General features: G+C 42.5%; 1 protein-coding gene across 1 annotated transcript in view; it reads left to right on the plus strand.

The window, feature by feature from the left end:
• Window positions 1–8115, plus strand: part of gabbr2 (gamma-aminobutyric acid (GABA) B receptor, 2) — a 163065-nt gene extending 154950 nt beyond the window's left edge. The window contains exons 18-19 of the mRNA XM_070985260.1: window positions 3819–3936; window positions 6122–8115. Coding sequence (XP_070841361.1) covers window positions 3819–3936; window positions 6122–6287 — 284 coding nt within the window. The 3' untranslated portion in view covers window positions 6288–8115. The remainder of the gene's footprint in view (window positions 1–3818; window positions 3937–6121) is intronic.
• Window positions 8116–16170: the final 8055 nt, after the last annotated feature.

Raw genomic sequence — 16170 nt, forward strand, 5'->3', positions numbered from 1 at the left:
ATCAAAAGAAGTGAACTTTTTCACACAATTGGTAATATGCTGACGATGGCTTCTTCCACCTTAAAATGGTTTATGTCCCAGTTTCATGACCATCATGACATCTAGATAAAGGAAGACTAATCCCCATACATCATCTAATAATATGTGTATGTTATGTTTGCGTATTCTGTGGCTTCAGAAAAGGATTTAAATGCAGCTTGAACGAATATCTTAACATTTTTTTTCCATTGCCGGAGCTTCTGCCAGCTGCAGGTGAAGAAGGGATGCAGGAGCGCTCTGTCTGACAGCTCAAGTCTGTGGCGTCTCTTAGAATGAGTCATGAGATTAGCTACATTACCTGCATACCCCACGGATGCTTAGCAAGTTTTACACATACTGTAGTCACACTTCGATCAACTCTGGGCTTAACAATAGAGGTGGTGAAGTGGGTCCACACTTGATTTTGCACCCAATTATTGGGTGTTTGCCGTGTGCTGTGCGTTGAACAATGTACTTGAGAAAACTGGAGAGAGAAGAGTAAAGAGGGGATGAGGGGGGAGGGCAGCTAAGGTGAGCCATCACTGGGCTAGACACGCATATGGAAACACAAACTAGGTGCCAAAGCATGCAGATACACGTCATATCTGTCTTTTCCGGGAGAGAGAGCCTGTGTCGGTTTCCCCTCACATCGTCTGCCCGGTGCAAGCTGTTTGAACTGATGCAGCTGTATCTCACACATTACGGAGCCGGCTTCCTCAAATTGAATCAGTGAGTCGTTACGTCCCAGCAGCGTTGCTTTGCATTAGGCTCCATTTTAACAGTGCAACGGTGATGTACAGCAGCCAGATTCAGCACGTCTGATGCACACGCCAGCACAAAGCCACTCTCAGGGGTGTCTAATGGATCTGTCTGAGTTTGGAAAGGTAAAGGAGTGAAACAGCTGCGCTCGCTCTGCGGATTGGGAGCAGAGCGTGTTGGAATTGTTTGAGAAGTTCCTCATCTGTGAAAGTTCATAGTTATGCAATGAACTTGATGGCAGTTAGGGAGTACGTTCACAAAGCAACGTGTCTAATGCTTCTTCTTTGTGTGTTAGTTCGTTCTCTGCCTCTCCTTCTTCTCTGCCTCTCATCTTCTGCATGTGCACACACATAAATGTGCAGCAGACACACACCCTCCTGTCTGAGCCCAAATTTTGTCTGGCTTTGAAATGACATGAGGTGGGGGGTTGTTATTATGTGATGGTATCCTGACGAGGATCGAATTGAAACTAAAGCAGGACTGTGATGGTTGATGGAGCAGCTCAGCGTTGTCTTCTACAGGAACACAGAGAGCTCGAAGAAGTAGGTAATTAGTAAATGAGCTCCCATCTGTGAGAGTTTTACCCTCTTATTTTAATGCTTTAAAGAATTTCAACCAGATTGTAGCATCAGATTTTGTTAGCTATGGGATTTTTCAGTGATTTGAAAGACTTCACAAGTAGCTGCTTTGTATCAGAGTTCAAATGCATCCATGAAAACCTGCAGATAGATTGATAGAAATCAACAAACAAAACAGAAATGGTGACATATTACCTGAAAATAACGAACCAGCAGTACTTTAAGTAAGCACGCTGTCACATTTACTATTTGTTGAGAGTAGTCTCTCAAGCAGCAGCTGATATCAAGCTCTCTACAGTGAAACCAACGTTTCTGGAATTCTAATATATGATATTTTTAAGGTTGACTTAAAGTTCAGTGGTGATGTCGTTTTCATTCATATCAATACTTCTCCCATAAGATTGTCTTTAATTCTTCAATAAAGCTCCATTTATGTGGCTGACTCCTCAGCACACTGGAATAAATGTAGTACGTAGGCTGTGAGAGAAACACAGTGAGAGCAGAAGAGGGAGTCAGAAACAGAAATTGAAACTGAATGAACACAGTGCTGCTTATATCTTGCTCTTCAGTTTACATTTGGCTAGTCTAGCTATTACTTTTCGTTGCTCAGAAAGAAATGCATTAGTCTCCAGGCTGTTGAAGTGGTGATGATAATGATCTCGTGAGGAGTGAAGGAGTTCTGAGGAAGCCCAGACAAAGGGAGACAGCGCATTAGGTGCCGCTCACAAACGTCAAACCGACCCGCATTATGGAAATAAAATGACAGGTCATTAAGCCTCCTTTAAAGATCACCAGCATATCAACTTTTCTCAGCCTCAATCTGCTTATGCTTGACAGTCATCATCATCATCGCCAGCTCCTAACTGTAGTCATCAGTATTCATAAGAGAGCTGGTCTAAATGTATTGGGGGCCGTGAATGAGTGGCTGTTATAAGAGGAGAACGCCGTGTCAACAGCGATTACGCTCACTCACAAAGGGTGAGAAGCAACACGCCACCCTTCCCTCCCTCCCTCCCTCCCTCCCTCCCTCTCTCTCTCTCTCTCTGACTGTCTTCATAAATATGTAGCAGCACAGGGCGATGCTGGAGAACACCAGCAGACGACAGTGAAGATGTGGTTTTCTGACAGACTGGCCGCTGAAACCTGATTTTAAGCTGAAGTTCTTTGAGGTTATTGATTAGCAGCGCTGGCAGCATTTTCTATCATCTTTATGGCTGTGCTGCTGTATGTTTGAGCTTCCTCAGACCATACGGCAGTCACTCCTTTACATTTTGGACCATTTGTGCAGATGTACTGTTGAAAACGTTAACTGCAGCTCAGCCAGTCAAACGTAAACGCAGCAGCTGCTCAGGGTTCACAACTAAATTGAATTTCAGTGAATTATCACTTTTCTACTTAAACTGTTTTACTGTCTGCTCTTGCAATAAATGTGAAACTACAATGAACAGATGTTGAGATTTACCAGGTTAATTTGCTTGATTCTTTTTGCACGTTGAATGTTTAATTTCAGCACTGAGAAATTAAAGTGTTATTGTACTGGGTATTCTTGGGCTGGCCCTGGTGACATTTAAAAATTAAAGAAATGAAAAAACTGCACAACCTGGAATGAACACATACTATGAATCCATAATGAAGTGTATAAATATCCAAGTGTGTGCTTTTAACACAGCTGTGAGAGCTACAAGGTTAGGCTTTTTTCAAAATGCAAAGACGTCTAGCTGCTCCAAAATAGTTCAGCAGGCTCAGATGTCCAACCGGGCCATGGAGTGCTGTGATCAGTGAATCAGGTCAGCAAGTGCTGGGAAATCTGGGACATCTGGGGAGAAAACTCTGCAGGGGGGAAAGGGATCACTCGTTTAGTCTCCAAGTACAATTTTGGAAAACTGATAAGGTTGTTTACTGCAACTCTTACTATGTTTCAATGTCATCGTCAGCTTCCGGCAACATCTGGAGAATGCAGAATTCTTGTTATGAAGAAGCCATTTTTTTGCTCCTCTCTGGATAAGGAGTCTTTCTTTTTCCTGCCTCTTGGTACCTCTTGGTACCGTTGGTAAGGACTGAAAGCTGCTGTTAAACCTAATAAAGTGGTCTATCCCAACTCCGACTGTTGGTCTGTGGCTTGAAAGCTGATTTACATTAGTGGTTCAATATTCCTCATTAGCATCATCTGTGAATGAGCAAAGTGTAAATGCACAAGCAACACACCATCATCAGTCATTTTGCCTTAGCCTACATATCTGCATTTGTGTAAACATTCATTCATTCATTTGGCAGGTGCATATTTTTAATGCTTTTTACATGGATCAAAGCAGCAGAAATAAACAAGAAGCCTCCTCCATGCTCAAAACCACTCCCCCCTCCCACAGAGGCTGGACTGAAAGTCCCTGTAAAGTCACGTCTCAGGTGCCCGTTTGACAAAACATATCAGGTTTTTCATGACACCTACATGTGTTTTCAATGCAGATGGAGAGAAGTCGATACTGAAGAACCACCTGGAGCAGAAGCCTCAGGCGCAGTGGGGCTCCATGGATCCTTCCAGAATAAACAGAGGTCCCCTGGAGGATATCAACTCGCCCGAACAGTGAGAGCTCCCATTTCTTCAGCACCTCTACCCCCTTGTCCCCTCCCCTCTGTCTTGTCAGCTTTCTCATCAGACTACACGTCACATGTATCGCAACCACCAGCAGCTCTCAGGCGGTTGCTCTGGCAACAGAGCCCTTCGAAAGCATGGACCAGCCCTGTACTTTTCTCTCCTACGCACATCAACATACATATAGCCACAACGAGTGTATGTGTGCTCTCCCACCATCGCTGGACTGTCTGCAGCATATGCACACTCACAGTCAAACACACATGCATGTACAGTACGCGCACTCAGACATGCAGCTGATTGATTTGGTGTCCCAACATGTAAAAGAAGATGGTCTTGGACACTTCAAACACTCATGCGACAAATGCAGATCCACATTAATTTACTATTCATAAGGCAGCAAAGCTGAGGGATGTCGACTTCATCAATGGGGGAACACCTCATGCATCATTGAGAACTCTCACTCTCACACTCATTTAACCAGAACCAGGAGGAGAATGCACAATGCAGAGGGGCTGACGGATAGAGAAAGCAGAGGTGGCGGACAAGGGGGGTAAAACATTGAGGAGAGGGCAGTTACAGACAGAAGATGGATTAAGAGAGAAGGATGTTTAGATAGGAATGAGAGACAGAGATAAGAAGGAGGAGAGAGAGAAAGAGGTAGAGACTCACAGAGGCTTATGTAACCAGTGATTTACAGCTCGCATTGGAAGCAGCTCTGAAAATAGACAGGGAGGAGAACAGAAGTAAAGGAACACTCGGAGCTATTCCCATGCCGCATGAATGTTTGATCACATGGAGGGAAGAGAGATGAAGAGGCAGCAAGAGAGGCAGAGGAGATAAAGAAGAGACAAATATAAAGGAGTGAGAAAAGAGGTAAAGCTAGAGGAGGGTGAATGGTCGCACTTTGTGACATGACGAATGTGACGATTGCCAAGTCATGTACCAGGAACATGTAATAGTTAAGTGTAGTGTCAGTGTCATATATGATGCATCAGAAATACCAGAATATTTCCATAATGAACAAGAAAGAATATGCTTCCATCACAAATAGAACAGGTCAGAATAACTAAGTAGGCCTGAGAGCCATTAATATTTCAAAGTTCACCTAATTAAGACATTTTTCTAGGTCTATCACTGAATGAGCTTGAATCCACCCCCCCCCCTTAATTTTTTTACATAACTGGCATTTGGTTATGTAATTTTATTGCAAACGGCTGGCAGTGGCGCTAGCACTGGCGAGGTAGGGTGCGAACTGTCACAGCAGGCGGAAGCATGAAATGTTCTTTTTGTCAGATGATCCCAGAAGCTGGGAGGCACGGTGGATTAGGGCATTAGTGAGGAGACGTGAAGAAGGGAGGATACGAAAGAATACATGAAAAACAATTAGAAGAATTTTGCTGAGGGCTTGTTTGAACTATAATATGCCTCCGTCCAGTTTTATCACTGGAGCTGGGTGTGATTGTGTTAATACTCTATTTAAACAGCACTGGATGATAATTATGAAAATCTTAATCGTAAACTTGGCAGGTGAACTATAGAGGTGCCACTTCTTTGGCTGTAGTAGAATCCCATTAAACCATTTGTCTCTTGTGGGTTTCCCTTGTGTCTTTCTCAACACTGTTCAGTAAAGAAAATACACTAAAGGTGAGTGTATAGTATTGATAAGCAGTGGACACATTGGTGCAGAGCTTGACTACTTTTATGCTGCAGGGTATTGCAGAAATACGTAATCTTTTATGTAGGTATGTAGTAAATGTAAAATCTAACCAGATAGGGCTTTAACATTAAATGAATTCAAGCCAATCGTGGCCAATTTATGTAGCTAGATGGAAAGTAAGGATTTGAGGTCAGGTTGGTGAATGGAGTGCAGTGCTTCCAACTTTTCTGAGTTTTATAAGTCTCTGTCTTAACCATGTGAACAACTGAAGAAAAGTTAAATGCAGGATAGGTTGCTAAAATTACATTAGTTGCCAAATCATCCAATATCATGGGTGAGTGTAGCATTCGCTCTGGTATAATCATAATCTGCACAGTGACTGGTGACTACAACTTGTAGGAAAAAATGTTGAGCGAAATTAAAATCAAAGAAATTCAATTATGCATGTGAAGTGCTTAAATACAGTTCTTGAGTAAATGGACTTACTCTCTATCCCTGCCCCTTCTCTTTCTGCAGCATACAGCGTCGACTGTCCTTGCAGCTGCCCATCCTGCACCATGCCTACCTACCCTCCATAGGAGGGGTTGATGCCAGCTGCACCAGCCCCAATGGCAGCCCTGGTTCCAGCCCGCGGCACAGACACATGCCCCCCTCTTACCGGGTAATGGTCTCTGGCCTGTGAGCTTCATTCACTCCCCCACCTGGCTCTTTGCAGAGGAGACATATATGGTTCTTTTTTTCTACAACAAATAGACTGATGTCATCAGCGTATGTGCGTATTTCGTCTCAGAAACAAGGAGGACAGGGGGAGAAGAGAGGGAGGAGGGGGGGCCGAGTTTCACTCTTTGTACCTCTTCACCCCGGCCTCTCTTGAGAACTGACTCCCTCAGTCAGGATGGGGTGGGAGGAGACAGAGTGGGCACTGGATGACCCTTACAAACTCCCACAATTCACAGCAATGTCCCCTTGTTCATCTGCTTCCCATTTGCCTAGGCATACACACATATGCACAGTCAAACAAACACAAATACACACGCACGCACAAACACGCTGACGCCCCAATAGCAGAACAGTGGTGGACCAGCCCTGACCTGACGTGTAGCCTTATCTGCTTCAGAGGGGGTTGTCTGTTTCTGTTCCTTATCTGTTGTATGTATGTGCTCGCCGCTACGCGTGAGCTCGTCATCTAACTTGAGTATTTCACAGCTTCAGTGACTGGATAACGGTGTGAAGACATGGAATTTACAAAACCCAACCAAGGAAACCATCCGATTTACTCCCCGTCCTTGTGGAGACATGTAAATATCATCATTTCTGACTTTGATGTACTGTAAGCTTTGTATATGCTGTGACTGGACAATTAAAGGGGCTCTAAGTGTGGAGATTGTACCAGAGGCAGGTAATCATGAAAATTACAAATGAAAGTTACAGAACATGGCGCCCTACAAAGAATTAGACACATGGTCGTATGAAAGAGAGCTGAATTGGTTTGTGTAAGTATTGATAAATTAGCTTCAGGGCGGCAGAGTAAGACACATCAAAGCTTGTGAGTCACAGAACATGAAAAGGCACCGGGGGCCCATTCCTTTAACTTGGAGTAAGATGCACATGGCTCTTTTTTCCACTTTGCTAAATTTGCACCACTGGTCTCATTGGAGATTTCACGTCAGACTTTGCATAGGCCTTTCATATTTTACAACTTGCTTAAGTATGTCCTCAGAAAGCATGTTATACAGAATATTGATGCTATGCCGTTTAACAGGTCTCCAAGGCTGCATATGTTAGAAAATAGAGCTAAAAGACACCACAAGAGTGTTCCACAGTCGTTGTGTATGTGTGTTGTATGCCAAGAAATGCACACATTCAGATGTACACTTAAACCGTAGGAGGGCACCTTATGAGTTCAGGTGCTTATCAGACGAGGCATGAGTGAGGGGCCTGGTCGTACTGATCCCCGCAGAGTGGTCTCCATAGACTGTTAAGATGTCCCTCTGATCTAGCCCTCACAGCTAACCAGCACAGGCAAGGGCGATGAGGTTCATGGCAAAAAAAAGGGCACAAGACTGTGAAATAAGATGACTTCAGCAGAAGAAGTATAACTCAAGAAGTGATGCTGGAAAGGATGTAGGTCTGCCAGTTCCACAACCTGTTTGGATTAAATGGTTGACCTGAATTTCCATGAGCGGTAGTAAAGACGACGAACACGTGGGAGCCTTGCGTAATAAGCCCCAACCAGCTGTAGCTTTCGGTTCCAAGACGGTGATGACACCACTGCTGGTCACAGTGACAGAGCATAAAGCACAGACACAGGGCTTTCTTTCATATTGAGTGTCATGAAAGATCACGTCACACTTAGCAACAGTGAACATACCTCAGTTGCTACGGAAATTCAGTGCCGTTGAACTCGGCCCAAGAAGGCTCCACTGAGCAAAAACGGTCATCGACACAGTGTCGTCATTTTTTTGTAAAACTGTCCTCATGCAGGAGAAAAGCAAACAAAGACTCCCGACAAAAAAAAAAGGACTTTTTATGGAGCGTGAGAAGCGAGTTTGTTCTCAGCATATGTTTCACCATTGGTGTCTTGGTTTTTAGTTTTTAAGGCGTCTGTTGAGCGCTGTGCCTGTTGTCTTATATTGTAGCCTGCAGGATCCACAGTACATAAATAGGGTGAGAATGGCGCTGACCCAGCAAACTACAACATTGGCCACACATCTGTAAATTGTACAACGTGTCATAGATTTATTTAAATTCAGTGTCTCAATGCACGGGACAGCGTGGGAGAACTTGGTGAAAGCTTCACTTCAGCTGGAGTGGATTTCCGCCGCAAGCTGGCGCCTGATCATAAATACTGTCAGTCTTCAGTTGAAAGGCAAGTCGAGGATACAGAGTGGGAGGCAAGCGAGCAGACATCCACCTGCTGTCGGACATATCAGGGTGACTTCCTGTGAGAGGTCCTCCCCTTCCAGCCCCTGCTGAGCACAGGAGCAGGGAAACCCCGAGCACAGACCTCCAAGGAGTCACGGCTTCTCCCGCACCTTTGCCAACCAGAGAATCACAGTCACTTGACAAGTGAGCGAGAGACATTGTCAGAGGGTTGGTTCTTCTTTCAGGAGAAGAAAGACCAACTGCACATTTTATATATTACATTATATGTGATTGTGTACAATTTGCTGATACCCTGATGATGGTGTCCATGTATGGAATATTTGGTATTTGGCTTTCTCAAGACGGCATGAAATGAAATGTATAATTCACAGAGTTACCTCTGTTTTTGCAACTGTCGTGACGAATCCACTCTGTTGTTTCATCCTCTCACCCACAATTTGGTTTTATGTTTCCTTTATGAGACATGGATTTAAGTTTTTTTAACCTGTTGATCAGCTCACACATGTCAATGCCAAGATTCTCAGTGGACAACTCAACATCTTCATATCGACTATGCTACTGGTTTAGCAGAAATTCACTGAGGGCAATAAAGTGAAAGTAGTAGCAAATGATCAATCCTAATAACTCACTCCTGGCATTTACCAAATTACAAAATGACTTTTTTTGAAGTCCATCTAAAATGCCAAATGCAGATCATCAGTTATGGTTTTCTTTTTTGTTTGTTTGTTTGTTTTGTTTTTTGTTTATGTGCCCTGATTCGTTTTTTCTTTCATTCTGATTAATTTCAACCGTTTTTCAACATGGATGAAAAATTGTTCAAATGCAATTGTGGTAGGTCAAGGGCTCATAATTTCCTGTAATAAATTACGTCATGCTGATGGTTTGTATTTGCCACAGGTCTTTTTACCTTTTTATTTTCAAGATCAAAGTGACATATACGTATATAATTATATCTTTGTATGTGTCATCATCAGGGTTTCTGGAGAACACGAAACATACATGTCCAAAAATATAACAATATGACGTATATATTTAGTGAAAAAACACACAGGTCCATACTGTTACTGTTCTGTCAGTTTGATATGTGGTATCACACGGAGTTAAGTTCAATTAAGAGTTTAAAACGGTAAACAAAACCTATGTTAAATGCAACATGTTCAAGAGGGGCAATAACTTGTTTTCTTATTACAGAAAGAATAGAGAAATATATATATGTATATGTAAAAGATCTTTACGTACATTCTCATTTTTACATAGGAAATATTTCACAAATGCGCCACAAGGATACTTGGAAGTCGTTTTTTTAATTTACAGTATCTGTAACTATGTTATGTACAGATGAGGTATAGATATGAAAAAGTTGTATAAAATAAGTATCACACTGGAACACCTGAACATTTTTGGAGCCATTAGTTGTTATGGGGGGGTGGGGGGGTGGGGGATTTGAATAACATTCTTCTTTTATTGTCTGAATGTTATGGACAGCCTTTACTTTTCACATCATCGTTAAATAAAGTGAGACTGAAAGTAACGCAATGTTTGTTTCATCTGCACACAAGTGTTTCATGTAGCAGAGTCACTGCTGTGTTTGCATTCATAAAGTTGATTTAAAGGCCGTCCATCGATGAAGAGTCAGTCCAATCAATCCGTACACAATCTGCACTTAGGTACATGTGACGTCATCAAAATGTTGTTCTTTAGTAGCATCTAGTGGCAGCCTTGGGAAACTACACCAAAAACAAACATCCTGTTAGCTAGCTGCTACAGCGCTTCAAAGAGCAAACCCAATGTTACAAACTTAACTTCACTCAGTTTTGTGTATTATTACCTCCTCTGAGAACAATCTGTGTCAAGTCAGGTGAAACCACACTGCTCACACGGTTAGTAAAAGCTAAAATTAGCATGCTAGGGTTAGCCACCTGTTTAAAATTCTTTTGGTTAATACCAGACACATTGCTTGCAAGACAGGAGGAAATGGTCGAAATGGATGGAAATGTGAAAACGTCAATGAATAGTTATTTAGCTAGTTAGACGCTGGCAAGTGGACATTTTGTTCTACAACACACATTAGCTTAGCCGATGCTGTTTACCTGAGGTTTATCTGTGGGACATGTGAGGAGTGCATAGCATGCAGTGGATAAGGGGGGTTTAGGATGTATTCTGAATGAAGCATTTTCTGACGACATGTGAGATATACTGATATTATTCACGTTTTATGGTCAACTCTGTGTGTTGCCTATCCAACAGTTTGCAGGGCTGGGCCAGAGATGCATGCACACAAGAAAAGCCCCCTGATTGGAAGGAGAAACACACCTACTCTAAAACATTATGAAAGATTCAGAGATCAACAGGTTTTCAGATTTTGAACACCAACCTTTTCAAGATGGTGGTTAAAGTAATAAAAGAAGGAGGCTGGAGTGTGCAAGGCTGCATGAAAATGGGAACATTAGCGGAGCATTGATTTTCATTAGCCATGTAAACAGCTTAGAAGGAATACTGTGTTTTTCTGAATAAGGACAAAAGCTGGAATAATTTGTGCTTGTAAACGTAGTCAGTGTGAAAGTGAGCCAGCATGCATAAGACCAGGACCCTGAAACTGCACCAGATAATGACTATCTTATCTTTCCTCCTGTGACAAATGTCCTCTGTAAAGTATAAAAGATTTGAATTTTATGGTTTAACCACTGACAGACAGAAAAATAACCACATCGTGTTTGCTGTTGCTTAGACTTTCTGTTAGTTTATTAGTAGGACTGCCAGTCTTGCTGCTATGAAGACCTCCACAGTGAAAGAAACACCTCCACTGTTTGCTCACTGGACAGAGCTAGAATTACTTTCATGTGCAGTGTGGCTTTCCAGGTCCTTGAGGTAATACAAAACACACAATACACACACACACACACACACACACACACTCTCTCTCTCTAAAGTGGCATTACAGAGCTGCTGTGTTTTTAGAAATGCTGGCGCAGAGTCAAAAGTCTTGTTGATCTCTCACTCCAAAGGCAGAAAACTAAAAATGGAGTGAAGTGCACCCATGTGATACACAGGCCAGTCAACATTAAGGCTCTTAATTGGCACAGCAAAAGGCACACGCAGCGAGCAGGCTGCCTGCTGCCCTCACACACAGGCACTGCAAAGGAAAAATACATTTCTAATGAAAAGCCTTGTATGTTGAGGTTGATAAATAATTGAACTGTGAGGAGGAACCCAGTGGCAAACAGGACGGAGGGGATGAGTGTGAGCGTGTTCCTGGCAGTGTCACTTGTGTGTGTCATTTACGTACTGAATATGTGTCCTGGTGTCAGAGCTTTTCTTTATTCTCACTGTCTAATATTCAGCATTCGGACGCTGGACGTGCAAACTGTTCAGTTCTCGTGAAGAAGCAGTGGAGCAGCTGGCTGAGACTGTGGCCGAGCAGATCCTCTGCTGTCATCTGGCTGTAAGTAACAGACACTGTAGGCACACCAAGACAGCCCCTTGGAAGATAAACACCAACCTGAACCATGTCCTTAATAAAGCCATTAGTTGCGAACAGGGAGAATTATTAGAAAACTACTACGTAAGATTTAGAGATCAGTCTCTGCATCTTCTGCCTCTGCCATAATACAATGAAGATGAATGAGATTTTGTTAGTGGTGCTCACAGCTTTGAAAAAAGAAAAAAAAAACCATTTCAATTATTCAGCAGTGACTTCAAGAAACAGCATCCATATTTCTCTTTGACCTCACTGGGAATAGTCTTCATCGGTGCTGTCTGCTGATGAAATGGTCCAAGTAAACATTTTTACTGTAAATAGTTTTTTTCAATCCTGTGACAAGCAGAAATGTCAAAGACAAACATCTTTGAAACAGGATGAATAAAATCATAACTATCTGCGTGTTTATACACAGTTTTATTGTTTAATTTTTGCATGAATTTGATCTTTAAAGTGGTTTTAAGTGGAAAAAGCTCTAAAACCCCACTGTACTTGTTCAGTAGAGCACTGAGCTGCTAAAAAATCTGATATTCTGCCTCAGGATTTGGTGGAGAACAAACCAAAAACAGAACTAAAGGAGAATATTGGAGGCAGTGGACTGTAGCTTTTCCCCCCTTCAGTCTTTATGCTAAGCTAAGCTAACCACCTCCTGGCTCTGGCTCCACAGTCAGCTGCATCATGAGAGGGTTATTGATCTTCCCGTCTAAGTTGCAGATATTCTCCGGGACTTTGCAGGACAGTTTCTAACCATGTGATGGCTGTTACTGTTCACACAACTCAGTGCAGACTCGAGAGAACTTAAGCTTTTAAAATCCAGAACGCCTCTGCTGCCGCTCGCCAATTCAAAGATACCACAGAATTCGCCGAGTTGTTTCCACGGGAAGAAGCGCTGCAGTGTGTGTGAATGCTGCATGACCTTCTCTCCCGTCTCAGCGGGATCATGCTGTGCAAATGGAAGGCGGGTTGATTAAGTTGACCTGGGTGTCAGTGGAAGGGAAGCGTCTATGTTTCCTCCTTCACATGTGACGGCTCCATTGGAGAAATGAAGGCTCGGTCGGAGGCAACGACAAGCACACGAGGCAGTGCTGCGTCCAATTCACTATCCCAATCAGATCATTGCAGCTTAATATGCGCACGTGTGCATGAGCTGGATGAAGGAAACACACACACACACACACACACACACACACACACACACACACACACACACACACACACACACACACACAAATTTCATGGCAGCTTCAATGACAGTTTTTATATCACAATAACTTTAATTTATCATGGTGTTTGAACACAAGGTCACACTGTATTTACTGAAAGGCCTTGGCTGCAACCATCCTGCTAATATCTCTTAGCCATGCTAGCACCACTAAAGCACTTTATTTATCCATAAGTTACCTGTAATGTATCCCCAGCCAGACCTCTGCAATCCTTTGTTGCAATATTTCTCATAATGCGAGCAGTTGTGTGGTGACTTGAAGTTCACTTTAGTTGTCATTTTTAGTTGTTGTATTGAAGGACTTGTTTTCCGTCCAGTAGAATTGTAAATTCCAAATAGTTGGAGGAGGCCATATTTTTTTCCTTTTGTGTTGGAGGCTATCACTCTTGTAGGTACACACACACACACAGCCATGTGTAGAGACTTGCAGGTGCCATTTTTCTTTTAGCTCTGGAGAGAAGTGTTGAGCAAATTCTTCTTAAGATGAATACTCAAAACCCCTCCGGAGCCGGAAAATGCATCAGCACACAGCTGAAAACAGGGCTGTTTTTCTGAGCTCACAAAATGTTGACTTTTTAGAGATACGTGGTTCTCACAGGACAGCAAAGCTAAAAACATGTGATGATCTTATAGAATATGATGCATCGCTGTAGGTGAAACTACCTGACAGTGTATGAAGTAGTTCATACTTCACGTGCCGCCCTAAAGTAGTTCAAATGAGCTTAACCTTAAACATCTACAGCAGTGAAATGTAACAGACTAATGCAACAGTGATATTAATCTAAAAACGTCAGACAGTAAAACACATTTTACGGCCTAATTTGATGCTTTTTAGTATATTTTGCTGACAATACTTCCAGGGGATGGTTGGTGATCCCTTGATTTTTCCTCTAGCGCCACCTGCAGGCCAGATGTGTTAAATAGTTCAACATTTGTGAAATGGATCGGCACAGAATTTTGTCAGTGCCAGTCGAGGTTCCCAGAGGATGAATCCTAGTGACGATGATCCCTTCGCTTGCATAACTTTCGCTTAGCTTTTCATGAAGCAAATCATCACAAGTTCAAATGTCCAATACCAAATGTTAGCGTTCTATCATACTAAACTAAGATGGACGGATGGAAGACGAACATGGTAAACATTATACCAGTATAATATCAGGATGTTAGCATTTAGCTCAAAGCACCGCCGTGCATTAACCTCACAGAGCTTCTAGCACGACTGTAGACGCTATCTCGTTTACACATATCTTAAATTTGGATTCATCTGCATCTCGTACAGTGGAGCGTTGATTTAATTGATCAAGCAAGCTAACGCTAACAGACTTCAAGATGTGAAATATTTTTGAACCCCTTAAGCCCCCTCCATGGCAGCACCATGAAAAGTTCCATAGGCTAAAAAAGAAGTTACATTTCGATTTCTATCTTTCGGAGCGGTGTTAATGGGATTTTGTGATTAATGATGTTTTGTTGTGAGCTGCCTGGAGAAAAAAACTGCGGTTCATACGATTATCTTTGATCCTGATCTGCACTCCACACCTGTCTCTGCACTGCTAATTGTCAGTTTACACAGCAGTTGGAATCTTAGCATAGAAAGACTTACTATACTACAGGAAGCACTGAGGCAGGAAAATACAAACACCCACTCACACCATAATAACTTGCACTGATGTATGACTCATTCACAAATTACAGTAAGGCAACAGTGTGCGTGCGTGCTATACACACATGCCGGCAGCACACGCACAATAAACCCCCAACCATCTTTCTGTTTAAAACATGCTTTTTTTCTTTGTCTTTGCCCAGCTTACAAAGGCAGAAATGTCACCATTTTAACGCTGAAAAAAAGGACTTCTCAATTACCATTAAATCCTGTGGCCATTCGTCTGAGAAACCTGACACTCACACAAAAGCATAATGATATACATTCATCTCCACCGCTCTCTTGTTCGAAACCCTGTCTAGAGCGGTCTTCCTGAGGTCTCGGTAACCTTTGTTAGTGGTTTATTACCTGTGCCACTGGTCACCATTTTCCCCATTAATCTGCAGCATTCAAGGATTTTCAGACGAGCCCTCTAATCCCTCCTCAGTACCACATTATGGCAATCTAACCTATCAGGATGAGTGGTCAAGGGCACGCTGAAGAGGACGCTTGAGAAAGGAGCATATGCCTTAGGTATTAGTATGCTAGTCAGAGCTGAGAGCTAAGAGGGCTCCTCACACAGACGTGTTGATGAAAAACCCCAGCAACGATGATCATTCATGTCTAACCTGAAACAGCGCTGATAATGATTCGATAATTACATTATGCTGTATATGTGGAAAATCACATGATAGATGCCTATATTGTCTCAAAACCTCATTTCACTGTTTGAAAAACAGCCACTTCCTGAAGGGGCGCTTGACTGATGCGTCCACACATACTGTACCAGGATATGTGATTACAGGGAGAGTTACGGCCAGTAGTTACAATCTTCTGCAGATAAATTTATGGCTGACATATAATGACGGCACAGTCAGCTGAACCCATAGTAAATCCAGGACATGGATTTCCTCTGTCCTTGAGAATCCTGTTAAGGTCCCCACTCGGTCTCCAAAAGCAGATGTGCCTTAAATCTAAAGCTGCAGAGTTCAGTAGCTGGACTCTGCTGTCATCCCTGTGATGGACCGTACTCATGTTTCTGCACGTTTTATGTTCATAATTACAACTCACTGACATTTTTTAAATTCCAAAACAGCGTCAGGAAGACGACAGTCCAAAAGAGTAGAAATTCTAGATTTTGAATTGAATTACTGGATAATTCCCCCATTCTTACTAAAGAGTATTGAATTAAAACGAATGACACTCTTTGGTTAAACTGCTCACAACTGGTTGACATACACAGACACTGCTTTGTTTGAAGGGGTGACAAGCCAATCCAAAAAGATTTATTAATGGACTTTGCACTTCTGATTTATTCCCATGCTCTATGAAAGCAATCT

The sequence above is a fragment of the Chaetodon trifascialis genome, chromosome 17 (genome assembly GCF_039877785.1).
Source record: "Chaetodon trifascialis isolate fChaTrf1 chromosome 17, fChaTrf1.hap1, whole genome shotgun sequence".
NCBI lineage: Eukaryota > Metazoa > Chordata > Actinopteri > Chaetodontiformes > Chaetodontidae > Chaetodon > Chaetodon trifascialis.